The 18,362-nt window shown below is 39.9% G+C and overlaps 1 protein-coding gene across 1 annotated transcript in view; it reads left to right on the top strand.

Annotated features, from left to right (window-relative positions):
• The window catches only part of BSN (bassoon presynaptic cytomatrix protein), a 2,988,702-nt gene that overhangs the window by 2,647,931 nt on the left and 322,409 nt on the right, over window positions 1-18,362 (top strand). Inside the window, exon 15 of the mRNA XM_044076415.1 lies at window positions 4,380-5,070. Within this exon, the coding sequence (XP_043932350.1) occupies window positions 4,380-5,070 (691 nt within the window). The remainder of the gene's footprint in view (window positions 1-4,379; window positions 5,071-18,362) is intronic.

Here is an 18,362-nt window from a genome sequence, read left to right as displayed (position 1 = left end):
CGCCTTTTGTATTTCGATCCGGGTTTTGTGGCCAAAATGTATGGTATGAGTTGTAGCCTGGTAAGCTTCTGGTGTCATTCAAAGGGGATCCAGTTTTTTGTTACTTGTGCTATTTACGGCAGTGGGTTTGTCTTTTGAGCCTTGCCTAAAAAAGGCACTATGGGGGAAGCAAGAGCCTTGGCCAGTATTTGAAAGCCTAAGGGTGATAGGTGCAAGCCGTCTCTAGCGAAGCAGCGTGGCTTGTTGGGCATGTCATCCCAAGCTGACAGAAACTGGATCCCCTTTGAATGACACCAGAAGCTTAGCCAATTGTTGAAATTGATATTTTTTTCTCTGTACCGTGGTGTCATTCTTGGTGAGGGCAGGATGCTACTCAGGGTCAGGGTCATACCGGCCTGGGCTATATGATCAGAGAGCTCCTCCATGTCTCTTTTCATGTAGTCCAGGGAGGTATGGCTCAGGTCATTCACACCAACATGGACAATGACAGAGTCATATTTGTACTTGTTTTGGAGTGACCTGAGTGCTTGTGTTATGTGGCAGATCCTGGCACCCAACAAACAGCTAACAGTAACCTTCTCCTTATTCAGTCTAGTGAGTGGGACGTCAGTGTGCCTGACTATAGAGTCACCTTTTACTAGTGTGTTGGGTATGTTATTTTGCCTTAAGGGCTGTGATTGTGTGGTACACTGGTTTTGTGAAGTATGTGTTTCATGGTTTGTGTTGGGGGGGTGGAGGTTGCTTGGATGTCTGCTTTGGAGGTCTGTGTTGCTTTTGCAGATTTTTATTTAGAGCCTCCAAGTATGTTTTTGTGTATTTATGTGTATTTTTGCCAGTGCTGGTTTCATAGGTCTATGTGAGACTGGTGGTGTGATGCAAGTAATTCCCTTCTCCTCTTGACTGCCTGGTCCAGTCTTGGGTTGAGAGAGCTTAGCCTCCAGTTTGGCTGCATAAGTGCATCTCTCGCATGTGTTAGTGTTTGGTGGAAGGAGGAGAGGGTTGTCTGTGTAAATGAGGCAATTGTAACATTGCCTCAAAATATGTCTCCTATGTGCACATCACAGTCTGATTCTATGATCTGCTCCAAGCACTGTTCATTTCACCCACTATCACCCTCCAAATAGTTTCAGGAATAAGCCTTTGCTCCCCCATAAACTGTACTACATACCCATCCTGCAGTTTCATACTCTGTTTTCTTTAGACAAAAAGTTCACATTACATACAGAAGAAGTGAAACAATGCACCTAATTTCACTTTTTGCCCAAGAGCAAGTGTATGTGTGTGTGTGTGTGTGTGTGTGTGTGTGTGTGTGTGTGTGTGTGTGTGTGTGTGTGTGTGTGTGTGTGTGTGTGTATACGAGCGCCCACGTGTCTGTGTGTATGTGCATATGTATGTAACAGCGTGTGACACAGCTTGTGTCAGGATAATTATGGTGCTCATTCCAAATTTCATATTCATAGCTAATTTTCAAACAGTTCTGTTCCATTTATTAACTTCCTCCTATGCACCCCAAATAAAAACACTTTATCCACAGACATACTGTCACTGAAAACATTGACAAAAACAACAGTGCACTGCTGTGAACCAACAGTGATAACAGCATGGCCACAAAATGAAAGTAATGCAACCACCAGTTTAAAAAATATATTGATTTTGTTTAGTAATCAGTAGCAAAGTCGTCGTCTTCTTTCGGCTTTTCCCAGTTATGGGTCACCACAGTGGATCACCTGTCCGCTCATGATTGGCAGTGGAGTTTCACAGTGTCGAGTTGCCAGCCCGGCACCCAACCTTCCACAGAAGGCACACACACTCACACCTAAGGCCAATTTAGAGTGTCCAGTCCACCTACTGCATGTCTTTGGGATGTGGGAGGAAACCAGAGCACCCGGAGGAAACCCACGCGACCACAGGGAGGACATGCAGACTCCACACAGAAGGCACCCCAGCCAAGGATCGAACCAGAGAACCTCTTGCTGTGAGGTGACAATGCTAACCACTGCACCACCAATTTCATTATATCCTAGCAGAACCCATACTCTTTGTGATTTCCTAAATGAATTTCACTACGGTATCGATGAGTCAAAAACAGCCTTATCAACATCAGTGTTGTCATATTAACTTCCTGTTGAACTCAAATAAGGGCTGTCTTTGTAAAGATTTGGAATTCCAACATCAGAAGCTAAAGCAATAACTTGGATACCACTGCAATACCACTGCTATCACTATTCATCAGAACTGCTTTCCTATGCCTAACATGACATCAAAGGTCAGAAGGAATGCCATGAGGAATTATATGGAGGCAGAGCATTGTATAATGAAAATAACAGAAAAAAAGGGAAAATGATTTCAAGTCATGAAATGATTATGGTAAAACCACAGAAGAATTACAACAATAAAACAACCATAAAGGTAAAAACAGCAACATATTAATTAAAACATGTGGTGTGGAATGTCACAACTCTATCAGCCTACACACATCTTACATTCCAGAGCATTTTCTGAAAAATATATTTAAAATGCAGAAGATAAACAAATGCAATGTGAACAGGAAAAGCTGTTAAGAATGTTAAAATAGAAATAAGAAGTTTTCTTTAAAATAAAAATAGTGCTTTCATAGTCTTTCCATAATGCTATAATATAATAAACACAAATCCAAAATTATATTTTTGCCACACTTTCACAAACACATTGTCATATCTTTGAAACTGTACAACCTAGACATATATTATTAGAACTTTGTTAACCTGAAATAAATGTTTACATGACAAGAAAATTCTATCTGAATGCATGCTTTTCAGATGCTTAATTGCAATATAAATAACACTGAATATATCTCAATATATGCAACTTACAGTGAAAATATCAAAGACAGATTTCTTCAACAACATCTAAGGTTTTCTGTAATGTGTAGCACTTTATGTCACCTTGGTTTTTGAACTATATTGTTTATTTTCATAATTACTAACAACTATCAATATCTCAGGTATAGTGTAATATAAATGCCCATTGGCAATGAATTTTCAGTTTCCCATCTATTATATCTTACCACATCTCACCTATCAATAACATGTAGGACTCACCATTATAAAAATATGAACATAAATATAAAAATATGAATAATAAGTGACAAACAGGGCTTCATTTTTCTACTGCAGGACATCCTAGACTAACAGTCTTAGTGTCTTCTTCTTCGTTCGGCTTTTTTCCCGGTTAGGGGTCGCCACAGCGGAACTCCGGTCCGCTAATAATTGGCAGTAGATTTTTATGGTGCCGAGGTGCCAGCCCGACACTCAACCTTCAACGAAGGCATGCCCATTCACGCATGTCTTTCGAATGCCACTCGACTGCGGGGAGGACATGTAGACACAGAAGGCGCTCCAGCCGAGAATCGAACGGGAGAACCTCTTGCTGTGAGGTGACAACGCTACCGCTGCAGTGTAATTTTGTTAATAACTTCCTGCCCTTTATAACACTGCCTGTTATTATATGGTAAGTCACTTAGTTAAAGAAGCCAGACCCCCAAAAAAAGTTTGGACAGAATAAGGAGATATGGGTGAGAACTGGAAGTATCCAAAACTGCGCTATAGGCGTGACTGAGTAAGGATAGTTCTGCAAACATTACTTCTTCGTCATATTTCATAAGCAGAATTTCCACCTTATTCTAGGAACCAAAATTATAGTATTTATTGTTCTTCATCTTATTGTGTCTGTCTCTTTCTCATTTTTACATAGAATTGTGGCTAACTCTAACACTTCATTAAACAAAGGTGCAGATTAAACATTAAACATTAAACAAAGGATGCAACGTGTGGAGAAAACATTCTGGATAAGGTCTACACCATTGTTAAGCTAGCATATAAGGCAGTACCTCATCCACATCTGGGTAACTCAGATCATCTCTCCATTATGCTACTACCAGCATATAGGCCATTGTTAATCAAAGGAAAGCCATCCAGGAAACAAATAAGTGTATGGCCAGAGAGAGCAGTCACAGTACTCCAGGACTGCTTCAAAAGCACAGACTGGAATATATTCAAGAAGGCAGCTACTTTGGACCAGAAAATTAACCTGGATGAGTACAGAGTGTCTGTGATGGCCTATATATCAAACTGTGTGGATGATGTGACAGCCAACAAAAGCATCATTACATGAGCGAATCAGAAACCCTGGCTCACAAGGGGAGTGTACGACCTCTTGAAGGCATGCAATCCTGCTTTTAAGTCTAAAGACAAAGATGCCCTTAGGGAAGCCAGAGTGAAACTAAGTAGAGGAATAAGAGAGGCTAAGCAGGCCTATGGACAGAAAATTCAGTTTCACTTCTCAGACCTGAGAGGCTCCAGGCATGTGTAGCCAGGTATTCAATCTATATCACACTACAGGCCCCTACCTTCTCAATGTGATGATAACATGGAGTTTCTCAATGAGCTCAACACCTACTTCAGCAGGTTTGAGAAGAGAAACAATACAACGGCAATGAAACTGCCCACCAACCAAGAAGATGAAGTGCTCCGCCTTCACCCAGCAGATGTTCAAAGGGTGCTGCGATCAGTAACCCCAAGAAAGGCAATTGGTCCTGACAGTATTCTGGGGTGGTTGCTCAGGAACTGTGCTGACCAATTAACTACTGTTCTCACCGGCATATTCAACATCTCTTTGCATCAAGCCATACCACCCAAGTGCTTCATGAATACAACCATTATACCACTGCCCAAGAAGTCTTCACCCTCAAGCCTGAATGACTACCGACTAGCTTTCACCTCCACTGTAATGAAGTGCTTTGAGAGAGTGGTTAAAGACTACTTAGCATCAAGTCTTCCTGCAACACTGGACCCACTCCAATTTGCTTATAGATCCAGTCGCTCTACAGCATATGCCATCTCACTGACACTTCACTTATTCCTGGCACACCTGGAGAACAAAAACTGCTCTGTCTGCATGTTATTTATTGACTTCAGCTCAACCTTCCACACAGTCATCCCCCAACATCTGATTGAGAAACTGGTCCATCTGGGTGTTAGCACTCCTTTATGCAACTGGATTCTGGACTTTCTTATTGACAGACGCCAAAAGGTATGCTTAGACAACAACACCTCGATGAGCATCACACTGAACACTGGAGTACCTCAAAGATGTATTCTGAGAACACTGGAGTACCTCAAAGATGTGTTCTGAGTCCCCTGCTGTTCATCATGCTGTCACATGACTGCATCACAAGGTACAGCACAAACCACATCTTTAAGTTTGCTGATGACACTACAGTGGTAGGTCTCATTAGCAATCATAACGGAAAAGCCTAGAGAGAGGAGGTGAACCAGCTGATTGCATGATGTGACAACAATAACCTGGCTCTCAATGTGAATAAAACAAAGGTGATAATAGTAGACTTTAGGAAGAGATGCAAGGCTCATTCTCCACTCACAATCAAAGGAGAAAAAGTGAAAAGGGTGAAGAGCACCAAGTTCCTGGGCATGCACATCGCTGAAGACTTGTCTTGCTCAATAAACACTAATCACATTGTCAAGAAGGGGCAAAAGCATCTACACTTTCTAGGAAGTTTGAGGAGAGCAAAACTACCACCTTCAGTTCCCACAACCTTCTACAGGGGTACCATCGAAAGCATCCTGACTAGTAATCTCCCTGTGTGATATGGAAACTGCAAGGTTTCATATTTCAAATCTCTCCAGAGGGTGGTGAAAGAATTATCAGGTCCACGCTCCCATCTACCCAGGACTTGCACTCTGCTCGGTACCTCAGCAGAGCCATGCAGATAGTCAAAGACTGCATTCACCCTGCCCATGGTCTGTTCTCGTGTTTGTCTTCAGGCAGGAGATACCATAGCTTATGATGCAAAACCACCAGATTTAATAGAAGCTTTTTTCCACAAGCCATCAGACTTCTGAACTCCAGTAATGACATACACCATTCTAGTCATGGAGGTCTAGAGTTACAATGCTGAAGTAATTCACAGACCTATGCAATAACTATATTAAAGTACAATCTTATACCTTATGTGCAATATTAATGATGCAAAGTTAACAATCTGTGCATTATGCCAAGTTAGCATTCTGTGCAATTTTAAATCTGTCTGATTTTGATCTGTGCTATATATTATCTGTGCAATATTTTGGGTACTGACGAAGACATGTAAGTGGAATAGTCTTGATGCATGCCATTGTACTTGTTACTGCACTGCATAAACATCTTACTGTTGTTATTGTTGGATTAGCATTAGTATATGTGTTATTGTTGTATTAATATCAGTATATGTTGTATGCACCTCGAGTTCGAACTAACACAATTTTGTTCAGTTGCACAGTTGTACAGTGTGAGTGACAATAAAGTTCACTTTGACCTGACTTCACTTTGAGATTTGTATTTCTATTGTTTTAGAAATTATCTTCCTGCAACTCCCTAACAAATGCCAAAATATTACGTATTGTTTATTACTGAGGCGTCAATGCACCACTCACCAGGCTGTGCAAGGAAAAGGTCACAGTCAGTTGCCAGGATCCACTGCATCATGCAGACACTCATGTCCATGCACCATAAGCACACTTATGACACAATCATTACACGTTTGAGTGTAAATGACTTGAGATGTACCTCACTGGACTTTATTAAAAGAGACAGGTCTTCAAATAAGTGTCCAAAGCAGTTATGAAACTTGCCTTGAGCAGCATTTACCATTGCCAAGAATGATGCCTTAATATGAACAAATGATTATTGACTTGAACAATTGGCTTAGCATCTGTTGTCACTCAAAAGAGGTCCAATATATATCAGCCTGGAGGACATGGTGGGCAGTCTTTACTGCTTTCCCAGGGTGACTTGCATGCCCCCCCCCCCAAGACTTTCATATACTGGGTAAATTCTTGTTTGTCCCCATGGTGCCTTTTTTAAGCAGTGCCAGTCCTCAAAAGCTTCAAACATAACAAAACAGAATCTAGATAATATAAAGCTATTGCTGTTTAATGCTAGGAGCCTTAAAATCTCCACTCCCTACAAGCACTTGTTACCCTGAAAAACCCTGATATATGCACTGTCCCATAGACCTGGCTCAAGACCAATGCAAGGTTTCAATACCCACCACATGGTCAGGCCCAGCTGACTTGATGAAGACACTTAAAGTAGTGTTGTCTCACTATTTGTAAACAGCACTTCATCTCCAGACTAGTTAGACAAGATAACAATCTGGAAGTCCTGCACGTCCAAGTTACAATTAACAAGATCCCTTATCACATCATGGCTAACTACAGAACTCCTTCTATTTCCCCCTCAGCCCATAACTCCTATGTAACGAGTATGGAGTCCCAGAGCACTGAGTCAAATGCCATTCTCCCAGGGAATGTCATCTACCCTTCCATTAACTGGAAGATGTATACAGCCTCCACCATGTATGTCCCGGGATTCCAGGACTTCAACAAATTAACCTCTCTGGAACAGTTAGTCCATACAGCAATCAGAAGCAATGAAATCCTGGACTTGGTCCTCACCAAAATGGGACAGCTCTGCTTCCTGCCAATTTTATCTCCTTTCCTGGACAAATCAGACTACTAATCAGTCACAGTCACCTTACAAATGAAGCCAGAAACATCCTCCAACACCTCAATATTCAGAAATTATGCCACCAAGGCTACTACTGAAACTGAGTGGTGACCTGGCCAAACTTTCCTTTCCAATTTGTTTATCCCTTTCCAACTTGATGGCCCCACTTCTTATACAGAATCCTCTACTGCCAAATTTAATAGATGTCACTGATCCATTCCTAAGTAAAGATAATAACACAGAAAAATTGGTGACCAAATGGAGCAAAAATTCAAAAAAGGGCACTAGAACAACAAAGGAACTTCAAGAAATACTGTATAAAAAGCAAACAATTTATCTGCAACAAAGCTTTTGAGTTTAACTCTTCCTCAGTTTTTCAATAAAATAATAAAAAACATTCACTCTTTTTCTGCATTCATATAAGCTGCAGAGACCAACTGATAATCTTTAGACATGACAATCATGTTCTCTAACTCTATAATATCAGTCACATGTTGTTTTTGTATATCAGCATAAAATTCATTCAGAAGTATCGTGTAGTCTCGACTCAGTTTCAAATTAAGTTCAGTTGTCTCTACTAAGAGTATTAACTTTATAGATATTAGAAGCCCATTTTGGATGGTGCAGTGGTAGCATTTTCACCTTATAGCAAGAGGTTCTCCAGTTCAATTCTCGGCTGGGGTGCCTTCTGTGCAGAGTCTGCATGTCCTCCCTGTGTTTGTGTGGGCTTCCTCCTGGTGCTCTGTTTTCCTCCCACATTACAAAGACATACATCTGGAGCGTTTCTCCCCAAGTCTCCCCTGAAAATTGGCTTTGTTCCAAGTCAGACTTTTCCCAGTAAACAAATGTTAAATAAATGAAATAGAGTACTTACTATTGTAAAGAAAAATATTAGAGGAGGTGACATAGTTTGCACTGAGTATAAATAGATTGACTATTTCCATACTGATACCTATCTGGAAACGAATGACACTGTCACTGTTAAACCTGTTTTAAAGAAAAGATCTTTAATTATTTGACTGAACTAATTTAACATTTTTTATTCTGGCTGCACTATGATTTGTTAATTATTTTTATTTGTGATCTATAAGTATGTGAATTTTTTTTAGTATTTTATTGAAACACTGAGAAAGAGTTAATATCAAAAATGTTCCTATAAATAAATTGTTGTTTTACACGGTATTTCTTGAAGTTTCTTCATTGTTCTAAGTAAACATAATGCCAGCTCTATAATAAAAGAAAAAAACATTGCATATAAAAATAAGTGCAACTCTCAAGAATCAAAAAAAAAAAAAAGAGATAGAGAGCTCTTGCTACACTTAACGGGACCTCCAGACCCTGGACATCAACTAGAATCAGATGTGAGGTAAAAATAGCCACTCAGGAAAAGGACAACCACAGAGCATTCTTTAACTATTTTAGGAACCTTAAAAAACAATATTCAGCACTGGGTCAAGCTAATAGTAAATGATGTCATATTCTCAGACACAGTAGACATAAACAATCTACTCACAGATAAATTTAGCTCTAACTTCACCCTCCTCCCCTCCTACATTCCGATCTCCTTTTCACACTTATACCCCTTCCTCAAATCCTTCCCACCCCATGAACAAGTCCTCAAGGTACTATCCAAGCCAAGACTACTGCTTCTTTGAAGAAGGATAACATATCAGTTTTTTTTTTACTGGCCAGCCTGAAACAGGATATGTCAAAGTCCCTACACAGGCTATTCAATGTCAACCTCCAAAGAGGCTTTGTGCCAGATGACTGAAGGACAGCAGCTGTTATCCCCTTGCACAAAGGTGGAGCATCAGTAGACCTGGGAAATTACAGGCCCATAAATCTGATCAGCCTCATTTGTGAGGCGATGGAAAAGATCATTATGGAATTAACAAATAAGGACATAGGTAACCTAGAAACTCTTGATCCAAGCCAGTCTGAATTTTTCAAGGGCAAAGCCTGCCCACTTTACCTGGATGACTTCTTTAAGAAGGTTACTGAATCAATGGATGAGAGCAACTTTTCTACACATCACATATTTAGACCACACAAAGGCATTCAACTCCATCCCACTTTCAAGTAACAGAGACAAACTATCCAAATTAAGAAGTGTACCACAGACTTCTGTCTTTGGGCCACTCCTCTTTGGCATGTACTTCTTAGAGGTCAAAACTACTGTTAAGGATTTATGGTTGACCAAGTTGAAAGATGACTGTAAACATGGTGCCATCGTAAACTCCCCATAGGACATAAAGATCATCCAAGAGTGCCTTTTCCAAACCATTAGCTGGTGTCAAAACACCATGTTTTCATATCAAAGTCAAAGTAAACTTTATTGTCATTTAGAACTACACATGTGTAGTCTAAATGAAATTTTGTGCATCAGGAAAGTGAAACAACACATACAAGTAGTGGAATAAACATAGCTAACAAATACAATGCTACTTCAATACACAAAAGAAAGAGCAGAGATGTTTACCAACACTCATATACAAAAAGAATACCCTCCCCTGAGTTAAATGAACTACCTATTTAAAGTAATACAAAACACACTACAGATTGAAATGCCTAAGTTATTTGTCGAATGTTGCACTTGAGTGGGTTAAATAATCCTGACTATGGGTATAATAAATAAATATTGCACTTACTTGGAATATATGCAAGTTTATATTGCACAAATAAATACAAAATAACTTATTATGTGTCCAGACCCCTGGGACTAGTGCCCACGTTCAGAAGTCTAATCACTGTAGGGTAGAAACTGTTACTGAATCTTACTACTGAATGCTACTCAACACCAGGAGTTTAAATCTCAAAATGCACGTACTCGAAGCACTCCTTAGTATGGAGAATGTCAACATTTGTACAGTAACTGAAACCTGGTTCAAGGCTCCACAGAGCACCCCAGCACTACTGGGCTACAACTCATACCACACATTTCGGCCACAGAACATGGACCGAAACACAAAAGGAGGGGGTGTATCCCTATTCATCAAGGATACCTACACCTCCAGGTTAATGGCGCAGCATGATACCTCTGAGATCATCCATGTGCAACTAACATTGGGCAAATCTGCAATGCAAATTGTGGCCTGCTACAGATCACCCTCCATAACCCAGGACCACCACTCCACCTTTCTGGAGACTCTGGAAAACATGAAGGTCCTACTGAACACCCTGATATTGGGCGATTTCAATTACCCTACCATTAACTGGGAAAACTACTCAAGTACAAACTCCCAGGTCCAGCGCTTCCTGGAATTTATCAACTCAAATGCCCTGGATCAGGTGGTAAACTCCCCTAGCAGAGGTGAAAACATATTGGACCTGGTCATCACCAACATGGGCGACAGGTGTTCCGCACCAGAGGTCAACCCATCACTGGTTAGATCAGACCATAAACTGATCACTCTGGATGTCCACACCACACCACCACCCCCAACTAAAGAAACCACAGTGAAAAACTTTTCTATAGCAAACTTTCACCTTACTTAAGACAGAGGTGGTAAGTTTCACACCCACACGCTAAAGGATAACAGTGTCCAAGATGCAGGAACCTTTACAAATGCACTCTATGAGCACCTACAAGGATGCATGGATCATGCCATCCCTAGCATAACTAAGACTCACTCCCCTAAGAGAAGGAAACCAGTCTGGTTGACCCCTGCCATAAACAGGCTATACAATAGAAGGAGGAAACTAGTTCAGAAAAAAAGCAAATCCCAAAAAGGAAAGACATCCCTGATCAGTATCAGTAAGAAACTAATGTCCCTCATAAAATCATCCAAGGCTAACTTCGAAAGAAAAATAGCCAAGGATTCAAAAGATAACCACAAAGCCTTCTTTAGCTATGTCAAGAATCTAAGTGGCAACTTGCAGATATGCTCTGAGCTAGTGCAAAATAACACAAAATATACTGAACCTACTGATATTGCCAACATCCTGGCAGATAGATTCAGTGCAAACTTCACCCCCCCCCCAAAAGGGCCCACAACAATACCGGAAAAGTGTAGTGTCCTGGAAATCATAGACGCACAGGTGAAAACAGCCCTTTCAAAAGCCAAAATCACAGCATCAATGGGGCCAGATGGTGTCCCAGGCTGCATCTTGCACGAACTACAGAACAAACTAACCCCCCACCTAAACACACTGTTCAATCTCAGCCTCTCCACAGGCTATGTGCCCATAGAATGGCAAACAGCAAGAATTATTCCGCTCCCCAAAGGAGGGGCCACAACTGACCCTGGTAACTATCACCCCATAAGCCTGACTAGCCTGGTCTGCAAGGCTATGGAGCACATCATCATGGAATGCATTAACAAAGACATTGGGAACCTCCAAATACTTGCCTCAACCCAGTTCATCTTTAAGGGCAGATCATGCCTACTAAACCTGGTTGACTTCTTCGAGACAGTCACCAAGGCCATAGATGAGGGGAAGGTGGTTCACACAGCCTACCTTGACCTCGTCAAGGCTTTTGATACCATTCCCCACTCAGGAATTATAGAAAAACTCACCAGCCTGAACATAAACCCCTACGCCACGAGATGGGTTGCCAACTGGCTTACAGACAGAACTCACATGGTAAGAATAGCAGGCTCCAGGTACGACTCTAAACCAGTCACAAGTAGTGTTCCACAAGGCTAGGTCCTGGGACCCCTACTGTTCAGCATATACTTCTCAGAAGTACAGGCAAACACAGGAGGACTATGGCTAACCAAGTTTGCTGATGACTGCAAACTGGGAGCCATAATTGACTCTCTGGCTGACACGGGCATTCTCCAAAAGGGCCTTACTGAGACAGACACCTGGTGTCAAAGTCATGGTCTCAAGCTAAATGCCAAAACATGCATAGTCATCCCGTTTGGGAAAAACAAAACACCCATGAATTACCACATAGGTGGCAGCCCCCTTAATAAAGAAGAGGTAACAAGAGAACTGGGGACCCAGGTAGATAGTAATCTCTCCTTTGACAATCATATTGCCAAAGTAGTTAGGAAATCTTTCTATGTAGCCCATCTAATTACTAAAGGGTTTGCATCTAGAAATAAAGAGGTTATAGTGCCCCTCTACTCATCAGACCCATCATAGAGTACAATGCCTCATTTGGGATGTACCTGAAAAGACACTTCCAACAGCTGGAAAGACCAAAAAAGTACCTCAACAAGAGGATTACTGGCCTCAAACATATGTCCTATGTAGCCCGACTGGAAAAACTCTGGCTGTACTCAGTGGCATATCGCTTACTCAGAGGTGATCTCTGCCTGACTTACAAAGCCATGTCCAACTCAGAATTGATGGACATGCTCCACCTAAAGAAATCCAAGTCACTGCAAGCCACTCGCTCTAGTGAGCTAAACCTCGCCACAACAATAAATAGAACATGCTGGAGGGATAGATTCCCGTCACAGAGACTCCCCATGCTTTGGAACAAAATTCCTAACTACATTAGGCAGAGCCCCTCACTAACACTCTTCAAGAGAAACTTGACGAGTGAATGGGTAACAGAAAATACACCCCTGGGATCACTTCATTGGCTCTTCTTGATAGAGGCTCAGTTAATTAATAAATGGGGTGGCGAAAGCTGACACACTCTGGCTAGGCTTATAAATGCCCTCGGGCAGATAGCCTAGTGCCTACCTATGAACCTAATATATCAATATTCATAAATGAAATTGCTTGTTATTTGCTCTTCTTATAATTATTTTCATGTGATTCCCTGCAGAGGGATTCAAAGTTCCCTGTATGTAAGGAGATATTATTATATGCCAGACAATTTTTTTTTGTCCAGTAACTTTCTGGATTTTTTAATAATGCTCTAATACATGATTTATTTACCTAGATATTCCAGTTGTCAAAAGGTGTAGTTATTCATAGTGCAACCAAGCTAATTCTTAACTGTGACAGGAAAACAATTAGCCTATCTTTATGCAAATGTAAGATGATGAAGCAAATATATTTTTAAAATTTAACAAAAGTGTAAATAGAGTAAGCAGCATATAGTCTTTTCCCAGTACACTGTTGCTGGATTTATATCCAATATCATTTATTTTATACTTCATAATAACACTTTTGTTGCTTAAACCACAAACAGAACCTTGATCTGTACAAGAAGGTAACATATGTAAGGTAGAATTCATGCTGGAATCTTCAGTGAAGAATACTTTGTCATGAAAAGTCAGAAGCAATGCTTTGTCATTTTTTTCAGGGAAAACTGTGTACTACCATAGACCAACTATCTGGATGCTGGGAGAGACCCAGTAGTAAGAACCAAAGGCATAATGGTTGTCTTCTTCAGGAGAAGAGATTATGTTTCCCCACCACAAGTATGCCCTCATTTGGGGGGGAGTCAGAGATCTAGATCCACAGTGGGGGAAATTTGGAAAACTGAAGAGAAACCTTCTTGAGGGCATTCTCCTGATAATATAAAAAGTTCATATCTGCCTGAGATTTTACACTGCATATACAGGCAAGGCAATGTATAATAAGAAATGCACTGTCTTAATTATGATGGATTAGAACACTATGCCCCAGCTGTTAACCCATGAGAGTAATACACAGTGAAATTAATGGTAAGTACCCAAGCAAATGGAATGATAAAAATGAAAGTAAACCAAATTGCCCTTAATGAACCCAGTTTCATTATCAGAAAGTATTTCACCTTTCAAAAGTACAGTCTGAAAGAGAACTGCTGTATTTCATACAGAGATACAACAATATATGTACATAACCCTGGACAAGCTTTGGAAGAAGAGGGTTGTGCCTCTCTCAGAAATAGCCAGAGAGTAAGAATACTTAACAAAGGAGAAGAGATGAATGGCTCAGTGCCTCTCTACTTTGCCTGGGTGTAAATGTTTAATTCTGTGGTAACTGGCACTCCCTGCTGACTGTCATTTCTAAGCAGTTTGTCTGTAAACAAGGATTCCATTATTTTTAAATGGTAAATTATAATTATGCTGACAAAAAAAACTACAAAATACTTGCCCTATGAATGAACAATGCATGATGATTCAAATTAATCTGCAGTCACAACTGACCAACATCACATTTTTCATTTCTCCTACAACCTGCCTGCAAAGACTGAAGTATACATTTCTTTAGGGAGACAAGCTCTGCCCCCTCCATCCTCAACCTGGAGGCAAGCCTGCATCCCTAGTTAGTATATGATAGACCCATGGATATACAACAGTAGGGAAGGGAGAAACACCACATTACATTGTACAGTGGTCTCACACAGTGATGCTGCTGGAATTAAGAAACTAGCCTTTAATCATCAGGGAAAGGGGATTTTGACCAGTTGTCATGGGAACTTGAAACCCATTTAACTGTTAGTCAATTACTCCCTATCGAAACCCAACAAAACTTCTATAAGTGTGTGATATTTTGATTGTCTTTACTGAGTCCTGAACACTCAACTCTTCCTCATCAAAGTTTTGATTACAGTCACTTTTGTGATGCACACAGATAAACTGCAGTGGAGAACAGTTTGAGCACCAACAGAACTTCCTAAAAAGCAAAGTGCAGTAGAGCAACTGATCTTATCAGGTCTATGTACATAGATTCATAGTACTAGCTAAGCTTATGGCCAAGGAAAACATTGTGAAACTCAGCCATATCACCTGCTATTGATGAGGGAAAATTAGACACCCACCTCCAATAAGCAGATTTTTCCTGCACATGCAAGGTGGACATTTGAAATCATCTTGTCTCTCATCCAACTGGCTTTAAATATTGTCAGGGAAATACTCTGCATAGTATTTAAAGGGAGCACATTCTAGTATTGGGGTGAATTAACTTAGGTACTTGTCATGCTAGCTGGTATTGTTAACATGCTGGTATGGTTGTACATATCTAGAATGGGTATTTGCTTTACCGCTGGTTATAATTAGGTGAAAGAGTTTGAGGAGTACAGGAATATTCATATTACAGAAAGCTAAACAGAGATTACCCCTCAGGTATGTATGCACCATTCAAGGAGAATGCTGGGTTGAAAAGAAACACTATGATGTACAATGTGCAGGGTAATGTTTAGTAACTAGTCCATCTTCTGCATGAAAGAAGGCCACTTTATTTTCTACTGCAGATCACAATAATCAGCCCTGACAAATGGCATGCAGATAAATCCAGTTCATTTCAGACGTGCACTAAAAGTCTGCTGAAACACAAAGTATCATGGATGCACTAGTTATCAAATACTTAATTTAGGCTTTGAGTAGTACCAAATATCTTGTGCTTCATTTTATTTATGGTGAGTAATGACCATCTTAGTTTAACCCACATGTACACCTTGTAGAACTCACCTTGAATTCATTCTGCATGCTGTCAGAAAGGGAGCTGGCCTTATAAAGGCAGCATCATATAAGAGACACACAGATATCATATGCAAGGTGACGGAGGTACACAACAAAGAAATACAACAATGACATTTCAGTGTCGTTATGGAGATGAGATCAACAATAGTTTAGAGAAAGAACATCCAGGTCTTATCCCATGAATTCTTCTGTATAGGTAATCTTCTCACCCCGAGCACGTTTTATTAATAAATATAATGATCTGTAACTACTGAGACAGGAGGCCATGTTTCATGTTATCAAAGGTTATCTCCCACCTTTTAAAACGCAGTGCTAGTTTTTTTTTTTTTTTTTTTTTGCACATACATTTGATCAGCTTATTTCAGACCAGAAGTTTTTGGATTTTAATTGGTGCAGCCTGTTGACTCTGTAAATTCAGAACCATTTAGCTTTACAATTCTTGGGGCTGGAAACTCTTATTGAAACTGTCTTTCTATTTATTGATAAATAATTTATATATATATATATATATATATATATATATATATATATATATATATATTTATTTTATTTATTTATTTATTTTACATTTGTTAACCGGGAAAGTCCAACTGGATATATATGTCCATTTTCAGTGAAGGCCTGGGGAGAAAAGCTCCAGAGATGTAAAATTATTAACAAGAGAAAGACATGTTAACCAAAAAGTTAAATTAAACAAAATATAGAGTACACAATGTTTATACTTCTTATAGAAGTATAGTACATATAAGATAGTGAGTTAACCAAAGAGTGTATTTGCCAACATTCACAGGCTACATTAATATATACATGTTATAGAGGTGTTGCTAACAGCAAGTATAGCAGGAAGATAGAGTAGATAACTTCATAACTCATTTCTACTCATGAGAGACATGCTATGTCGTTTATGTTTCTTTACAGTGTTCCGTGATACTATTACCCCATGTAGACATTACAAAAGCAGCAGATAAGCTGTTACTCTAGTTGCTGGAAAAACAGTGAGTCTCAGTATTTCGATGGGTGGTTGTTTCTACACTAGTTTTTAACAGTTTGCTTCATTTTGGCAGGATGGGATTCAATCTATGTACACCCCAATATGGACAACTTCTCACACCACATCCCTACTTTTTATATATACTAACAATGACATAATTGTTTTCAAAGGAGGTAAAATAGTGTGAGATAGCACAATCTCACACGTAGTATATTTCTTTCCCACAGGGAAATGGAACTGCAGGCCTTGTTCATTCAGCAGTAGCCCAGTACTGTCATGTGGTTTCCTTGCAACACACAAGCGTGTTATTCAAATGCTAGTATTACTTTCACTGTCAGAATGCTAATCAGGAAATGGGAAAATTACTGGCCTTCACAAGCTGAAGTCACTAAAACTGGATTCACTAACATTCAGCTGTTTACATTTATTCACAATCCCCAAGTCCTCCAGTGTGGGAGTCTTCATGCTCCACACCCCCTTAGCTCTATAAATTACCTTATACGTTATCCTCATGCTGCGAAAATGGACAGAAATGAAAGGAGTTTAACCATCTTGAGTTCAGTTTGATAAAATGTATTTTACAGATGGCAAAAGTCAAGCAAGACAATGTTGTTTACTGTTAGAAGATAGCAGTTTTCTGTAAACATTTTGTAACCCAGTAGCTACTTAATAAAAAAATGTAGTGAATCTGTGATAAGAATGAGTCTGTGTAATAATAAACTGTTTTGTAGAAGAAATAGAGAAAGAGACAGAGAGAGAGAGAGCGTGTGTGTAAGAAAGAGAATAGTGTAGAAATTAAATGAAAAAGACTCACTCTCTTCATTTCTGCAAATATTCCAAGCACACCCATTCCCTAATACCAACCCACTTACCTGTACCTACAAAATGAACTGTCAATAAAATGAACTATCTTTAAACCGAACTGTTGATATTCTGATACTGCAGTTAATTTTCAAGATATTGAACTGTCAAGCTAATGAATTGCAATTAAATATACACACGCCTGGGTGTGGGTAATGCTGGATTTACCCACGGTTGGTGTGGTTTGGTCACGAGGGCGAAGCCTGAGTGGCCAAATAAAGACAACCATGGGTAAATCCAGCATTACTCACACCCAGGCATGGGTTATTGCTATTATACAATGACATTATTTAAGAAAAAAAATACTTATTTTTCTTAAATAATGGCATTGTATAATGCCTCCTTGCTACCCTTCCGCAGCTGTCTGGTATTCTGCGGCAGTTCTGATGTACTGCGCATGAGTATGCTTACGCAGTACATCAGAGCTGTGGGTGGAAGCAACGGAGAAAGCAAGATCTCCATTGCTTTTTACAAAGTGTCTCAGTATGTTAAAGGAGTTTAACATAGCGAGACAGCTTTAAAAAAGCAACAGAGAATCTCCGTTGCTTTTTTTAAAGCTGTCTCGCTATGTTAAACCCATTTAACATAGTGAGACGGCTTTAAAAAGAGCAACGGAGAAAGGAAGATCTCCGTTACTTTTTTTAAAGCTGTCT

The sequence above is a fragment of the Protopterus annectens genome, chromosome 7.part0 (genome assembly GCF_019279795.1).
Source record: "Protopterus annectens isolate FY-2018-M chromosome 7.part0, PAN1.0, whole genome shotgun sequence".
In the NCBI taxonomy this organism is placed as follows: Eukaryota; Metazoa; Chordata; order Ceratodontiformes; family Protopteridae; genus Protopterus; species Protopterus annectens.
Note: the sequence above shows the minus strand (reverse complement) of the source record. Positions and strands in the feature narration are given on the sequence as shown.